Here is a 16046-nt window from a genome sequence, read left to right as displayed (position 1 = left end):
GTAGGGAACACTCTCCAGCCCTCACCAGGTAGAAGCAGCAGCAGGAGAGTGGAAGTAAACACTCTCTCTCTCTTTGTGGAGAATGAAATGCTTTTGGCCATAGGATCCTAGAGCAGGGCCACGCAGAGGTTAGTAAGCTCTGGGGGCAGGAAACCTCTGCCCAACACCAGAGATGCTAGGCAGCATCTGGCTGCCTGGGGTGGAGGTGCAGGAACTCTTAAGAAACCCTTATCCCGGGCAGCACCTGTGGCTCAAAAGAGTAGGGCACTGGCCCCAGATACCAGAGGTGGCAGGTTCAAACCTAGCCCCGGCCAAAAAGAAAAAAAAGATGAGGAATTTATAAATGATAATGAGGATAATGGCTTATTATAAAGCCAGAAGTGAGCTTTTCATCTGGTGAATTAATCTGTGACAGTTTCCCAAAGCAGGCATTCTGGGTCAAGGGGTGATTGGTTAGCATCATCAGAATTTACTGAGTATCTACTGTATGTCAACCATGAGGTATACACTAATTCATCATGTTCCCCCTTCTAATTCAATAGAAAAGTGGCAATGTAAACAGCCAGCCACTGAGCATCAGTATTAATGGACAAGAAATCTCCACTACCAGTGAAATTTCTGTTCAATGGTAAAAGCAGACTTTGGGCAAATAATCATGAATTATAAGTGAATACCTGTAAATGCCAAAAGTGTAAGGTAAAAGTAGTGTTATGGGGATGGATCATAGGATCTAACCAATTTTAAGTGTTTAATGGAGTTCCAAAACAGGATGTTAGAGGGAGAACTGGATACCTCATCTAGAATAGAGGGAGGCAGTGGTTAGAGAGGAGATTTAGAGAAGGCATTGATTTTGAGGGTCATGTTGTTGTGAATGTAAATCAGATTCAAGAATAAATTTGTAGCCAGTGGCCCATGGCTGGGCATCATAAGCAGCCTATTCCAGCTGCTGCACTGGGGCCTGCTCCTGTGCCCTGCTTGAGAGCCTCTTAGACCTGGATGCGGACCTTGGTTGCAATGAGGCAAGATGGGGTATACCAGTGGTACCTTGATAGATGGGGCTTCAAGCTGATAGACTTGAATACGCTGCAGGCACTAGAGGACGTCCCTGCTGAGCATCCCTAGGACTGGTGGAGGAAGCCCTTCTACTCAGCCCTCATCAGCCACCTGCATCCTGGGCATGTGGAGGCCATGGTCTGGGAAGGGTACAATGTGGTCTGTGCTTCACATAAACTTCGTGAAGGCCACCCAAGGGAGCATACAGGGAAATGTCAGGCAGGAACAGCAGCTTGTGGAGGGGCCCCAGAGAGTCACAGCTATGGTTTCAGAGCAGTGAGCTGGTGAACCGGGCAGACGGGGGCCACCACAGCAGTGTGTGCCCAACATGAGAGCCCAGGGTGCCCTTGGCCACACCAGCATTCCACCAAGACCAACTATCAACATGAACTCAAGCCCATAACCCATACCTGTCTCTCCCAAATCACTTCCCTTTTCACCTGCACCACCCCAGCCCAGAGGAGTTCAAGCCACCAACTTTGTGTGGCTTTCTGTACCCTGGCCAGCGTAAGACTGGACCTAATCCATTCCATACACCAAAGTGCCAGACAACCTTTGAGGTGTCTTCAAAAGTGGGTATTATGACTACTTCTCCCCAAGAGGGGAGACATTAAAATTCACTGGCTGACTCAGCACCTGTAGCATAGTACTTATGGTGCTGGCCACACACACCAAGGCTGGTGGGTTCGAGCCCAGCCTGGACCTGCTAAACAATGATGACAACTGCAACAAAAAGATACCTGGGCATTGTGGTGGGCGCCTATATCCCAACTACTTGGGAGGCTGAGGCAAGAAAATTGCTTAGGCCCAAGAGTTTGAGGTTACTGTGAGCTATGACACCATAGCACTCTACTGAGGGCGAGACAGTGACACTGTATCTCAAAAAAAAATTCACCGTGCTGAGGAAAAATAAATTTGCAGATTAACTTGGACTATAAGAAAAAAGGCACCTAAAAAAAGTGATACAGGCTGGGTACAGTGACTCATGCCTGTACTCGGGAGTTTGAGACTAGCCTGAGAAAAAGTGAGATTCCCATCTCCACTAAAAATCGAAAAAAACTAACCAGGTATAGTGGAGCATGCCTGTAGTTCCAGCTATTACTCTGGAGGGTGAGGTAGGAGGATAGCTTGAACCCAGGAGTTTGAGGTTGCTGTGAGCTACGATAATACCATAGCACTCTACCCAGGATGACAGAGTGAGACTCGGTCTCAAAAAAGAAAAAGAGGCTCGGCGGCTATGGCTCAAGCGGCTAAGGCGCCAGCCACATACACCTAAGGTGGCGGGTTCGAATCCCCAGCCCGGGCCCGCCAAACAATGATGGCTGCAACCAAAAAATGGCCAGGCGTTGTGGCGGGCGCCTATAGTCCCAGCTACTTGGGAGGCTGAGGCAGGAGACTCGCTTGAGTCCAGGAGTTGGAGGTTGCTGTGAGCATGATGCCACGGCACTCTACCCAGGGGGACAGCTTGAGGCTCCGTCTCAAAAAAAAAAAAAAAAAAGAAAAGAAAAAAGTGAAACAAAATATTAATGAGACACAATTACTAATCTTGTATAACTGATCAATAATGGATGTTCAAGTATCTAAAATATGCACATAAATTTCAATAGCTACAGAAACAGGGCAATCACGAAGCCCCCTGTAATATTTAAAGCTAGGAAGAAACTACATGACCAGCTCCTGCTGTCTGTGTATTTCAGAAAGTGTGCTGCTCACTCACAGCTTGATTGTGAGAGGAATGGTCTTCTGAATTTATCTTAAACATTATTTTTTTAGTTTGTTATTCCTGGATTCCCTCTGTGTCCTGCAGCCAAAACCTCTCTTCAGGCAGCAATGTAGGTAATTGTAAAGCCCACCTCAATTGTTGATGAGATTGTTTTCTTTCCTTGCCTGATGTCCTGCCTGGCAGCTGTTAGTATATGAGTGGGGCTTACTGATTATAGGCTTCATTTGCAAGATATTCTGCTTTGGACATTTCCCTGAGTCCTAATAGGGTAAAAATTTTCTCTTGGGCTAGGCAGATTTCACTAAGAATAATCATCCTTTCTGTGTGGAGGGTATAGGCCTAGCTGATAAAAGTTCTGGAAGAGCTGAGGGGTCCACCCATCAGTATGTAAATGTTCACACATCCCTATTTTCATTTTAATGCCTCACCCTCAACAATGGGGTACTACAGTTGAGAAACTATACTTCCAGCCTTCTTAGGGAGGTAGTAGGGAAGTCTCATGATTATTCTGGGTAGCAGAGAGGATGGAGTGACAATCTTAGCATCTGGGGTAGCCAGTATCCCAAATGATCCTCACCTACTGGTAGTTCATGCCCCTGGTTAGTCATCACCCTTATCAGGTGGACCAGTGTGACACAGAGGGTAGGACAGAAGTGACTTTCCAGTTTAGATCATAAACAACAATGCAGCTTTCTCTAGGGGAAGCAGGTAGCATTCTGTGAGCACAGAGCACCCCAAAGAGGTTCACAGTTTGAGGCACTAACTTGGCCCTGAAGTGAGCCACCTTGGAAGATCATCCACCAGCTTTACTCAAGCCTTCAGGTGAGTGCAGCCTCAGCTGCCATCTAACTGGAAACTCATGAAAGCCCTGAGCTACTCAGCCAAGTTACTTCTGAATTCCTGATCCACAAAAGCAATGAGATAACAATTGCTATTATAAGCCACTAAGTTCTGCAGTACCTTGTTAACACGGTGTTGGATAAATCAGCATATGACTTTCTGAAGATAACTGGTTTTATGGTCACCCTCAACTTCACTTCCAGAAATATAAACAATGCCAATTCCCAAATTACTTGAGGAAATTCTACTGTATAACCTGGTTGTTTCTTGGCTTTCTCAATTTCCAGCCTATGATTCAGATGTTTTGGGTCTGCAAAGTCACTCATTATTCATTCATCTGCTCCATGTGTTTAAAAAATGTTTATTGTTATCTCCCATTCTCTTTGTCTTGGCTAGACAAAGAGGTTGAAAACTATTGTTGCTTTAGTGGGGTGCGCAAAGTATTCTCAATTTGCTACAATTATTTATCATACCTTTTGTCAAACATACACATCTTTGCCAGTAAGAAGTGATTAACAATGTCTCAGTGTGATTTTCTTTATTTTTTGAAATAGGGTCTTACTCTGTTGCCCCAGCTAGAGTGCAATGGCACCATCATAGCTCACTGCAGCCTCAAACTCCTAACCTCAACCCATCCGTCCACCTTGGATTTCCAAAGTGCTATGATTACAGGTGTGAACCACCATTCCCAGCCTCAGTGTGATTTTAATTTTGACTTTTCATATTATAACTATTAAGAAACATATGGGTTTTTTAATACAAATCATGGCTTCATCTTTTTTATCCTATTTTCCCACTGAACTGCTTGGACTTATTTCACCTTTGATTCACAGAAGCTTTTTATATTAGAAAAATCAGCCCTTTGTAATACGAACTACCAATGTTTTCTCTCTTTTTTGCAGTTTTTGGCTGGGGCCGGGTTTGAACCCACTACCTCCGGTATATGGGGCCGGTGTCCTACTCCTTTGGGCCACAGGCGCCACCCCTGAGCTGCCAATATTTTCAACTGTAGTCTGACTTATGACATATGTAGTAGTTTCCCACACTGCAAAGTTCTATTTTTCTGTAGTTTATACTATTAATCTTTTTTATTTTATATAATTGGGGGGGTTTTCTAAGTCTGTGTTAAACTCAGGTCTAAGATTTTTAAAAATTCTCCCATACTTCTACTACTTCAATTATTTCTAGCATATAAAAATAAATAAATTTGAATAAAATTTATTTCAGTGTAGGAAACTGATCTAATTTCATTTTTCCCATATAGCTGCCTAGTCTTAAATCCATTTATTGAATAATCCATCTTTCCTCAGTAATCTGAACTGTTACATTTAACATATACTAAATTTCTTTATGTACTTGGGTCTATTTGTGGGTTTACCGTTTGACTGATCTTTCTATATTCTGCCAGTAGGATAATGTTTCTTTAAGTTCATATGCACGGGGGGGGGGGGGTACCTCCTCTTACTACTTTTTTTAAAAATTGTCTTCTGAAATCATGACTATATACAAATAACTCAGAAGCCCCAAATTAACAAAGAACTATAATACAACTGGTTTCTAGGACAGGTTTAACAATTAATATATAAGAATTCCATTAAGGCTGGGTGTGGTGGCACATGCCTGTAATCCTAGCACTCTGGCAGGCTGAGGAAGGCGAACTACTTGAGCTCAGGAGTTTGAGACCAGCCTGAACAAGAGTGACTCCGTCACTACTAAAAAATAGAAAAACTAGCTGGGTGTCATGTCATGGTGGGCAGCTGTAGTCCCAGATACTGGGAGGCAAGAGGATCTTTTGAGCTCAAGAGTTTGAGGTTGCTATGAGCTATGATGATTCTGCTGTACTTTACCCAAGGCAACAGAGCAAGACTCTGTCTCAAAATTAAAAGGAAAAAAATGAATTCTATTAATAAGATTATGGTTTTTTTTTTTTCCTGAGACAGTCTCACACTTTGCTGCCCTTGGTAGAAAGCTGTGGCATTACAGCTCACTCTAACCTCAATCCCCTGGGCTTACACGATTCTCTCTGCTCAGCTTCCCGAGTATCTGGGACTACAGGTGCCCACCACAACGCCTGGCTATTTTGTTGTCGTCGTCATTGTTCAGTAGGCCCAGGCTGGGTTCGAACCCACCAGCCCCAGTGCATGTGGCCAGCACCTTAACCACTGAGCTATGGGCACTGAGCCAGAAAATCATAAATATTAATGAACATACAAGAAGTATAAAATTGTGTCCAATTATAACAGTTAATTGGTTGTAAGGTCCTGTTTTCCTTTAAGAGAACTATAATCTAGTTAATAAAGGAAATATACCAGTATAATCAGAGAATATATAAGTTAATGGTTTGTACAACTGGTTTTAAAAACTGTTGATATATAGTATTCAACAAAATGTTTTAGGTCAGAAAAAATATCTTACTTGTAACAAAAGCAGCTGGAGAAGATGATCATAGCAATTATGCAGACAGACATAGAAATGAGCAAAACCAGCCATCGAATGCTGCCATCAAAAAATGGACCTGGCAATGGAAGCAAACAATAAAGTAACTTATTATCTTTCTATTGCATCTTATTAAAAGGAAAAAATAATTTGTAGTATTAAATTCTAAGTAGCTTGGTTATTGTTAAAACCAGAGAAAATTATTTTACTATCATGCTCAGATTTTTCTCGGATGACTCACCTATAACAACAGGGGGCAGTGTGGGTTGCAAATATTGGTTACATAAATTGGTCCGACAACATTCTATTGTCCGGCGTAGCTGGGCTTTTGGTGAATCCTAGAAGAAAAGTAATGTTAAAATTAGAAATGGCTTGATATATTAAACTAATAATTAAACCTTTTTAGTATTTGTAAAATATGATTTCTAATTCAGTGAGTGAAAACCACCCAAAGATTTTATAAGCAGAAACAGATTATTGAAAACTTAAAATTTGTGCTGACATAGTGTTGTGAAGACTATAAAATATTTTCTTAAGAAAATATTTATCTGGCTCGGTGCCTGTGCCTCAAGTGGCTAAGTCATATACACCTAAGGTGGCGGGTATGAATCCAGCCCGGGCCCACCAAAACAACAACGACGGCTACAACCAAAAAAATAGCCAGGCATTGTGCAGGTGCCTGTGGTCCCAGCTACTTGGGAGACTGAGGCAGAAGACTCGCTTGAGCCCAGGAGTTGGAGGTTGCTGTGAGCTGTGATGCCATGGCACTCTACCCAGGGAGATAGCTTGAGGCTCTGTCTCAAAAAACAAAACCACCTGAAGATTTTATAAGCAGAAACAGATTATTGAAAATTTAAAATCTAGGCTCGGCGCCTGTGGCTCAAGTGGCTAAGGCGCCAGACACATACACCTAAGGTGGCTGGGTTTGAATTCAGCCCCGACCCGCCAAACAACAATGACTGTGGCGACCAAAAAATAGCCGGGCGTTGTGGCGGGCACCTGTGGTCCCAGCTACTTGGGGGGCGGAGGCAGGAGACTTGCTTGAGCCTAGGAGTTGGAGGTTGCTGTGAGCTGTGAAGCCACAGCACTCTACCAGGGGGATAGCTTGAGGCTCTGTCTCAAAAAAAAAAAAAAAAGAAAGAAAGAAAAATTAAAATCTGTGCTGACATAGTGTTGTGGAGGAACTATGTCAGGAATTGGAGGTTGCTGTGAGCTCTGATGCTACAGCACTCTACCCAGGGGGACAGCTTGAGGCTCTGTCTCAAAAAAAAAAAAAAAAAAAAGAAAGAAAGAAAGAAAAACTTATCTTTCTTTGACTGGTTAGTTTTAGTATTATAAACTGCTTCTGAGCAAACAAGGAAATTTAGCAAAATTATGTTAACTTGATTCAGAAGTTTTAGAATGGCAAATAAATGTACAACTGTTTACATAACAAAAGGTTAAGCAGAAAGTAAATTTCAATATGTCAGTATAGAGGCTCTATTTTATGTAGACTTAAATTAATGTGAGATATACACCTGCATATTCAGAAATCTGGATGTTTCCTTCATACATCAAACTATTAATAAGCAAAAAAACAAAAGGAACTTATCTATGTGAATGGTATTTTAGAACACTAGATTATAACTAATTAAATTAAATAAATAATTAATAAACAAAAGTTTATTAAGTGTTTTTCATTCCAAACTTTGGAAAATCTGGCTCGGCGCCTGTGGCTCAAGCGGCTAAGGCGCCAGCCACATACACCTAAGGTGGCAGGTTCGAATCCCCAGCCCGGGCCCTCCAAACAACAATGGCCGGACGTGGTGGCAGGCGCCTGTAGTCCCAGCTATCTGGGAGGCTGAGGCAGGAGATTCACTTGAGCCCAGGAGTTGGAGGTTGCTGTGAGCGTGATGCCATGGCACTCTACCCAGGGGGATAGCTTGAGGCTCCATCTCAAAAAACAAACAAACAAACAAAAACAAACAAACAACAAAAAAAAAACTTTGGAAAATCTTAAAAAATTATGATTCAGTAATTTTTAGTGAAAAAGTAATTACTTTAAAAGTCATGAGATCTTTTCCTAAAAGACATGGATAGGGAATTTTAGTATAATCATAAACTAGTCTGTAAATATGATCTTACAGTGATACTGAGACTTCGATGAGACCTAAGATCAGACTAAAAAGTAGGGGTTAAAAGAAAAGGCTGATTAAGAGCCGGGTTCACAATGTACTTGGCCCTATTATGAAACTAATGTATAGCTTTCATACGAAAGCTATAACCCAATTATAGCCCAGGAATATGGGGAAAGGGGAGAGGGAGGGGAGGGGAGGGAAGGGGGGAGGGGAGGAGGGGTGGAGGGAGGGTGATGGATGGGACCACACTTATGGTCCCTCTTACAAGGGTACATGTGAATCTTTCTAAATGTAGAATATAAATGTCTTAACACAATAACTAGGAAGATGATATGAAGGCTAAGTCAACCAATTTGATGAAAGTATATAAATTGTATATAAAACCAGCACACTATACCCCATGATTGCATCAATGTACAGAGCTATGATCTAATAAAAAAATAAAATTAAAAAAAAAAAAAAAGAGCCAGGTTCAGTGGCTACTCAGAAGGTTGAGGCAGAAGGATCCCTTGACACCAAGAGTTCAAGGCTGCAGTAACTATGACTGTGCCTAGGAACAGACACTGCAGTCTAGCCTGAGCAACACAGTAAGACCTTATCTTTTAAAAACAAATAAAAATAAAAAACAGATGGCGGCACCTATAGCTCTGCAGGTAGGGCATTGGCCATATACACTGAGGTTGGAGGGTTCAAACCTGGCCTGGGACAGCTAAAACAACAATGACAACTGCAACAAAAAAAAAGCCAGGCATTGTGGTGGGCGCCTGTAGTCCCAGCTACTTGGGAGGCTGAGGTCAGAGAATTGCTTGAGCCCAAGAGTTGGAGGTTGCTCTGAGCTGTGACACCAAAGCACTCTACCCATGGTAACAGCTTGGGACTCTGACTCAAGAAAACAAACAAACAAACAAACAAATAAACAGAAGCAAAGTAAGTAAAAGGCTTGTTATGAGAGTAGTTCAAAAGGTAGAGGATGCTGTAAAACTGTAAATCCTGTATCTATCAACTATGTCATGAATAGTCTCACCCCCCTCAGAGCTTCTTAAAAAAAAAAAGTTAAAAGAACCTGAATTTTTCTAGATCTGGGATTAGACTGCTTAAAGCATATATGGTGAGGGAAAGGGGAACCTACAGAAAAAATATTCCTGTGAATTTATTAGAGACCACCAACCATATAAGAGATATGTCTCTAACAGATCAGAAAACTAAGGAGAAAGAGATTATAGTCACAGAACAGATATTAACAGTTATTTATTTGATTTACAGACATTTGATTAACAGACATTTTATTTGATTTACGGTAGAGTATCTGACAAATTGAATGCTGACATTTCAGCTCTGTTTGGGAGAATTGCCATTCTGGACCAAAATCCTAATAAAAAGGAACTGTTTGTCATTCTAAAAGTAGCAAGAATGTAAGAAGAAGTTAACCCTGTTATTCTTAAATATCAGATGGCCGGAAAGGAAGATCTTCAGTTATTATTTAAAAAAGCTGAACCGGAGTCCATGACTTGAAATTCTGGTAGAGAAGATGGCAAGAGCGTCTGGAAATCCCCAAATGAACAAGTTTTACATTTTATTTTAATTAATTTAAATTAATTAAAAATTTTTTTTGTTAATTTGTTAACTAATTCATTCATTCTGGAGATAGAGTTTTGTTCTGTTGATCTGGCTGGAGAGCAGTGGTGTCATCACACCTCAATGCAACCTCAAACTCCTGGACTCAAGCCATCTTCCTGCCTTAACCTCCCAAGAAGTATTAAAATGTCCAGCTAATTTTTCTATTTTTTGTAGAGACAGGGTCTCACTCTTGCTCAGGTTGGTCTCAAACTCCTGATCTCAAGCAATCCTTCTGCCTTGGCCTTCCAAAATGCTAGGATTATGGATATGAGCCACCGCACCCAGTCAATTTTTTCACTTTAACAATTTTTATTTCTAAATGATCATAAACAGAGAGAAGCAAGATAGGCTAGGTTACACTGGAGACTCTGAAATAACCCCAGATCTAGAGAAAATGTGTAAGAAGGCAGAAATGAAGAGCAGATAACTAAAGATGAATAAAAGAAGTACCTAACATCTAAGAATAGTTTCAGGAAGGCCAACATCAGCTTAGAAGGATAGAACATGTTAAAAAAAAAAAAGAAAGAAAAAAAAAACACCAAGAAAGACGTTCTTTGGCATGGTGGGGAGAAAGTCCACCAAGCAATGGATGTTTTACTGTCACAATAGTGGAGAAAGGAGGACAAAAAAGTGCAATTCTTCAACTCCTGTTTTGCTTCTGTCTTTTCTATCAGGGATAATTAAAAGAATGATGAAGGTAGATCAAACACTAGTAAAGTGGGAACTGATACCCCCAATACATGAAGAGATCTTGAAATGTTTTCTATATTTTATACGAGTTCATATTTTCTTTCTTTCTTTTTTTTTTTTTTTTGAGACAGAGCTTCAAGCTGTTCCCCTGGGTAGAGTGCTGTGGCATCACAGCTCACAGCAACCTCCAACTCCTGGGCTCAAGCGATTCTCTTGCCTCTGCTTCCCAAGTAGCTGGAACTACAGGTGCCTGCCACAATGCCCAGCTATTTTTTGGTTGCAGCCATTATTGTTCTTTGGTGGGCCTGGGCTAGATTCGAACCCACCGACTCAGGTGTATGTGGCTGGCACCTTAGCTGCTTGAGCCACAGGTACCAAGCCATGAGTTCATATTTTCTAATGTAGGTGAATTAAATCCCAGGAATATGAGAGCACTTGTGCAATGACTGAAAGACAAGTCTAATATAAAGATTTCAGAAATAAGCAGTGTTGGAGACAAGATAAAATGTCCTTTTACTTTTCTTTAGAAAGAAAAGAAAGTAGACTTAGCTAACCGATTGAAGGCAGCATAGTATTTTTTTTTTTTTTTGAGACGGAGCCTCAAGCTATCTCCCTGGGTAGAGTGCCATGGCATCACGCTCACAGCAACCTCCAACTCCTGGGCTCAAGCGAGTCTTCTGCCTCAGCCTCCCAAGTAGCTGGGACTACAGGCGCCCGCCACAACGCCTGGCCATTTTTTGGTTGCAGCCATCATTGTTGTTTGGCGGGCCCGGGCTGGGGATTTGAACCCGCCACCTTAGGAGTATGTGGCTGGCGCCTTAGCTGCTTGAGCCACAGGCGCCGAGCCGAAGGCAGCATAGTATTAAGGAAAAAGCGAGGGCTTTAGAATCAAACAGTTTAAATTCTAGCTTTACCAGTTATTTTGTGACCTCAAGCAACTAACTTTCTGGGCTTTAGTCTCCTCTGCTGGAAAATACAGGATAAACAAATTTGCCTTACAAAGTAATCGAGAGGAAACGAGATAGAATTTACCAAATATTCAGTATACTAAACACAAACACAAATATTCAATAGATAAATTCTTCTTCCTCTGGGGACCTGACTTGAATTCCTGATTAGATTCTATAAATCAGAAAAGCTCTAAAGTCCCTAAAAACTCAAGGTGGCTTCACCAAGAGTAAGCAACATCAGACTTAGTTCACATCTTTCTGCCATAGCTTAACTACATATCTGGGAAGGTAATAGTTAGGTCTGCCCAGATTATGGATTTGGATGATACAACCTTTCCTTTTCCTGCACTCCCCACCCTTCTCCCTGCCGAAATCAATTTGTATCTCCAGATTTATGGGGGGAATAAAAATCCTTGTGAGGAAAAGATTCACTTGGCATTTATGAAGTCAGAGATTGTGACTTAGATAAACTTATTTAGTGTGCTTGGGCCAGACCTGGTATATGAGGAAGTAAGTGAAGCTAAATTACAAGGAATGGAATTGAAGTTTCTGAAAAATTATTCATCCTATAGGAAGAAACAATAAGCGAGATGTCCCAATAGAGACCAGAGGGGGCATGAGGATGATCATGTGCCTCTGTTTTGATCCACACCTAGCAGGCTGTAAAAGCACTGAGGAAGGGCTTAAAGCAAAATTAAAACAGTTGGGTGGCGCCTGTAGCTCAAGTGGCTAAGGCGCCAGCCACATATACCAGAGCTGGTGGGTTCGAACCTGGCCTGGCCTGCCAAACAAGACGGCTTCAACCAAAAAATAGCTGGGCGTCATGAGGGGCGCCTGTAGTCCCAGCTACTTGGGAGGCTGAGGCAAGAGAATTGCTTAAGCCCAGGAGTTGGAGGTTGCTGTGAGCTATGATGCTATAGCACCTACCCAGGGCAATAGCTTGAAGCTGTCTCAAAAAAAAAAAAAAATTAAAAGAATTGTTTTTATTAGGTGTTACATGTTATGTTAATGGTAGTGATACTTACCAAGATATGCAGAAAATTGTAGAAAGTGTTGGTCAAAAATTTTTCCCTGTGTATCCCCTAAACAAATTCTTGAAAACAATGTATCCTTCACATATTTTTAGGCTGATAGCTAAAAATTTTTACTCTAAATTTAAGCAGTGTGAAAAAATATTAATAATTTATGGCTCACTGTAATAATGCCAATTTAAAATAGAACTATTATTTTAATCTAATCAACAGCAATATAATATCCATTACAATCATTAAAAAAATGAACAAATGCTTCAATTAACAATTGGAAATTTTATATTCTTATTTCTCTTTGAACTATTTCCTTTCAACATCTCCCACAATAATTATACCCTAATGTAATTAATTTTACTATACGATTATCTACATCAAAATATACACATATACATTCTTTTATTTCCTGTGATAATCTAAGTCTCAAAAATCCATTCTATCATCATAATTATTAGTCTAAAATTCATCTATATATGTTACAATCCTTATTAAAATACTAACAAAAGAAAATTTTATTGGAAAAGGGATTTCTGAGATGAAATTTTTAATGGATAAATATTGCTGTTAGAATGAGAAAATTCATCTTGGGGTAAGAGTTGTCTCCAGTAAAAAAAAAAGGGGGAGGGAGAATGAGAAGATTCAGCATTAATTTTATTCTTGATTTATTATTTTTTTTTGGTCAGAACTTTGGAATTTTGTCCACATAAACAAGATGATAATGAAAGAAGTTATACCACTATCTCATAATTTTTTAAAGTCTTTCAAAAATGCTATAATGACCCTATCTTCAAAAATTATTTTCAATGATCTATGACTTTGGTTGCAAGCAAAAACCCAATAACCACCAGCCATGCACTATCCCCAAATATCCTACATTGATAACCCCACACCCCCTACACTGATCTTCTATTCAAATTATAATACTATTTGGAAACTGGAGGTTTTATAACCCAGGCCTTCAATATGTAAATGGGGAGAGGAGTGATTGTAAAAAGGGAAGAAAGGAAAGACAAGGTGCTTACCAAGCTCTTTTCTCAGGCAGATTAATACACCTTGTGTGACAGTCTGTATGTACTCAGGGATATCAATAATTCAGTTTGAAGACTGCTCAGTCAGCTAACATGGCAAATGCTAACATTTATTAAACTCTTACTATGAGTCAACTGTGCTAAATTATTTATATATATGCTATATCATTTGATTTTTTCAATAATTCCTTTATGGATGAGAAAACAAGAAAGTAAAGCTCCTTGCCCAAAGTTTCACAGCTATTAAGAGGTCCCATATGGATTAGAATACCGATTGTTAAGCTTAACTAACTGGTGAATTCAGTTTAGGACAGGCATAGTGTAGGGACCTGTAAGATACTGGTTACTACTGCTGGCCTGAGTGCCATAACCATAGCTCTTTAATTTTTTTAAGTGATTAAAAAATATGTAGTATGTGTGGTTGGTAAATATGCAAATGGCATAAAACTGGAAGAACAACTAAATTATCATCCTTTAAGTCCTGAGAAATTATAGCCAAGGACTACTAATTCTTATACGATGAATTTAAAATCGACAAGGACGTGACAGCTGTATTAACAAAATTCCTTCCAATTCCACTAATTTCTGCATCAGAAAAGCAACAGCACCTAAAGAGTGGAGGAGACACAGCTCAGCAGCAGCAAGAGTGAAAGACACAGGATCTTAGCTGACAGAAAGCTTAGTGTTCCAAGAGTATGATGTGACCACAAAACATCCAGCATGAGAAAAAGGGCAAGGATTTACTTATTCACTGCTTTTTTCCTGGTCAGACCACAGAGAATTCTGCACATCACACTAAGAAGCTGGAGAGTGAATGGCTCTAAAGATCGCCCCATAAGGAGCAGCTGAGGTCACTGTGAAACTTATTTTCATTGGGCAGAGACTAGAGGATGTGGAGAAGAAAGTCTGGTGAAGCCAACTTCCTCCACATAGTAACAGGCTGTCATCTGGAAAAGGGGTTAGGTCTGCTCTCTGTGGTCCCAAGAGATAGAATAGGTATGCAGGCTTTTACAGAGAGGTTGAAACATACAACTTTTAAGGTTTCTATCAATTCTGAGAATTTCTGACTAATACTTTTCTAACACAGCTGAGACTTAAATTGTATATAAACAATTCTATCTGGAGATGTTTTTCAAAAAGACTGGAAGGATCTCCTGGAGTACAGTTATAATACAAAATTTTGAAGAGATCAGGTTTGTAATCCAGAGCTGCTAGGATGTTCAAAAACTATTACCAATCCTCTGATTCCTTTGCCAGTGCTTTCATAGTAATTCCACTGACATCTCCTTACAAGAGTTAACCTTTTTTTTTTTTTACTGTTTTTTTTTTTTTAATGTCTTCTTTATTTATTAGTTTTTGCAGTTTTGGGCTGTAGCCAGGTTTGAACCTGCCACCTCTGGTATATGGGGCCAGCGCCCTACTCCTTGAGCCACAGACACCGCCCCCAAGAGTTAACCTTTTTAAGTTGCCTCAGAGAAATACAACATTCACTGCCCATCATCCTAAAGTCTTTTCAGTAAATTTTATAATCTACAAGTATGATAATATTATTAATACTAATAACTTAGAATAACTTAAAACATTCTCTATTTTTTGAGACAGAGGCTCAGTCCATTGCCCAATCTACAGTGCTCAGCCTAACTCACAATAACCTCAAACCCTTAGGTTTAAGTGATCATCCTGCTTCACTGAGTAGCTGGGACTACCAGTGTGCACCAAAACACCTGGCTAATTTTTCTATTTTTAGGAGAGTCTGTACATACAGACTATCTCACTCTTGATAAAGCTGCTCTCAAGCTCCTGAGCAGAAGGGATCCTCATGCCTCGGCTTCCCAGAGTGGTAGGATTACAGGTGTGAGCCATGGCACCCGTCCTAAAACATTTTTTTAAGTAAAATAATCAAGAACTTCAACTACTACAATCACATTACTTGAAATATGAGCTGACCTTCCTCTTACGTATTTGCTTAGATAAACATATAGCAAAGTATAGACAGAGTACATTTGTTTTGGAGAAATCAATTCTTTCTTTCTATATGGCTCCTCCCTTCTTTACCTCATGGGTCCCAAATTAGATCTTACCTTGCACTGAAAATCAGATCCTTCATATTTCATACACCCTGAAGCTAATGTGGTTTCTCCCTGGTCATCTTCTTCTATGATGGCAAAGCAATGTCCATTAGTTCTAAAAGAGAAAACAACAATATAACTTCACTTCAGAGAGTGCTAATAAAATTTGAGTTTGAAATGTAAACAGGCACTATGGCCTTATGGTACCTTGTTTTTTGTAATAGAGGTAGATCCGCATGTGATTTACTGGCAGAGCCAAATAGGTTTTAAGACAGATGAAAGCTAGAACTTAGTTCAGATGAAGTCTGAACTAAGATTTAAAATGCCAGTGGGAACTCTAGTCAAGTGGAAAAGGATTTCTATAAAAAAAAGTGAAAAATAACTTTGTCTATTTTACCTATTATATTTTCAATATCCACATACTATACATGATAAATAAAAACAATCTGTGAAACACACAGACTCAATGACACAAAAGTATATTTGGGAAGAAAA

General features: G+C 40.1%; 1 protein-coding gene across 1 annotated transcript in view; it reads right to left on the bottom strand.

Moving 5' to 3' along the window:
- BMPR1A (bone morphogenetic protein receptor type 1A) overlaps positions 1-16046 on the bottom strand; it is a 37655-nt gene that overhangs the window by 17543 nt on the left and 4066 nt on the right. The window contains exons 2-4 of the mRNA XM_023508765.1: positions 15564-15666; positions 6294-6390; positions 6032-6131 (exon numbers count right to left, since the gene is read on the bottom strand). Coding sequence (XP_023364533.1) covers positions 6032-6131; positions 6294-6390; positions 15564-15666 — 300 coding nt within the window. The remainder of the gene's footprint in view (positions 1-6031; positions 6132-6293; positions 6391-15563; positions 15667-16046) is intronic.

This window comes from Otolemur garnettii, unplaced genomic scaffold, assembly GCF_000181295.1.
Source record: "Otolemur garnettii isolate 467f Iridium unplaced genomic scaffold, OtoGar3 scaffold00275, whole genome shotgun sequence".
In the NCBI taxonomy this organism is placed as follows: Eukaryota; Metazoa; Chordata; class Mammalia; order Primates; family Galagidae; genus Otolemur; species Otolemur garnettii.
The sequence above is the reverse complement of the archived record's forward strand: the minus strand, read 5'-3'. Positions and strand labels throughout refer to the sequence as shown.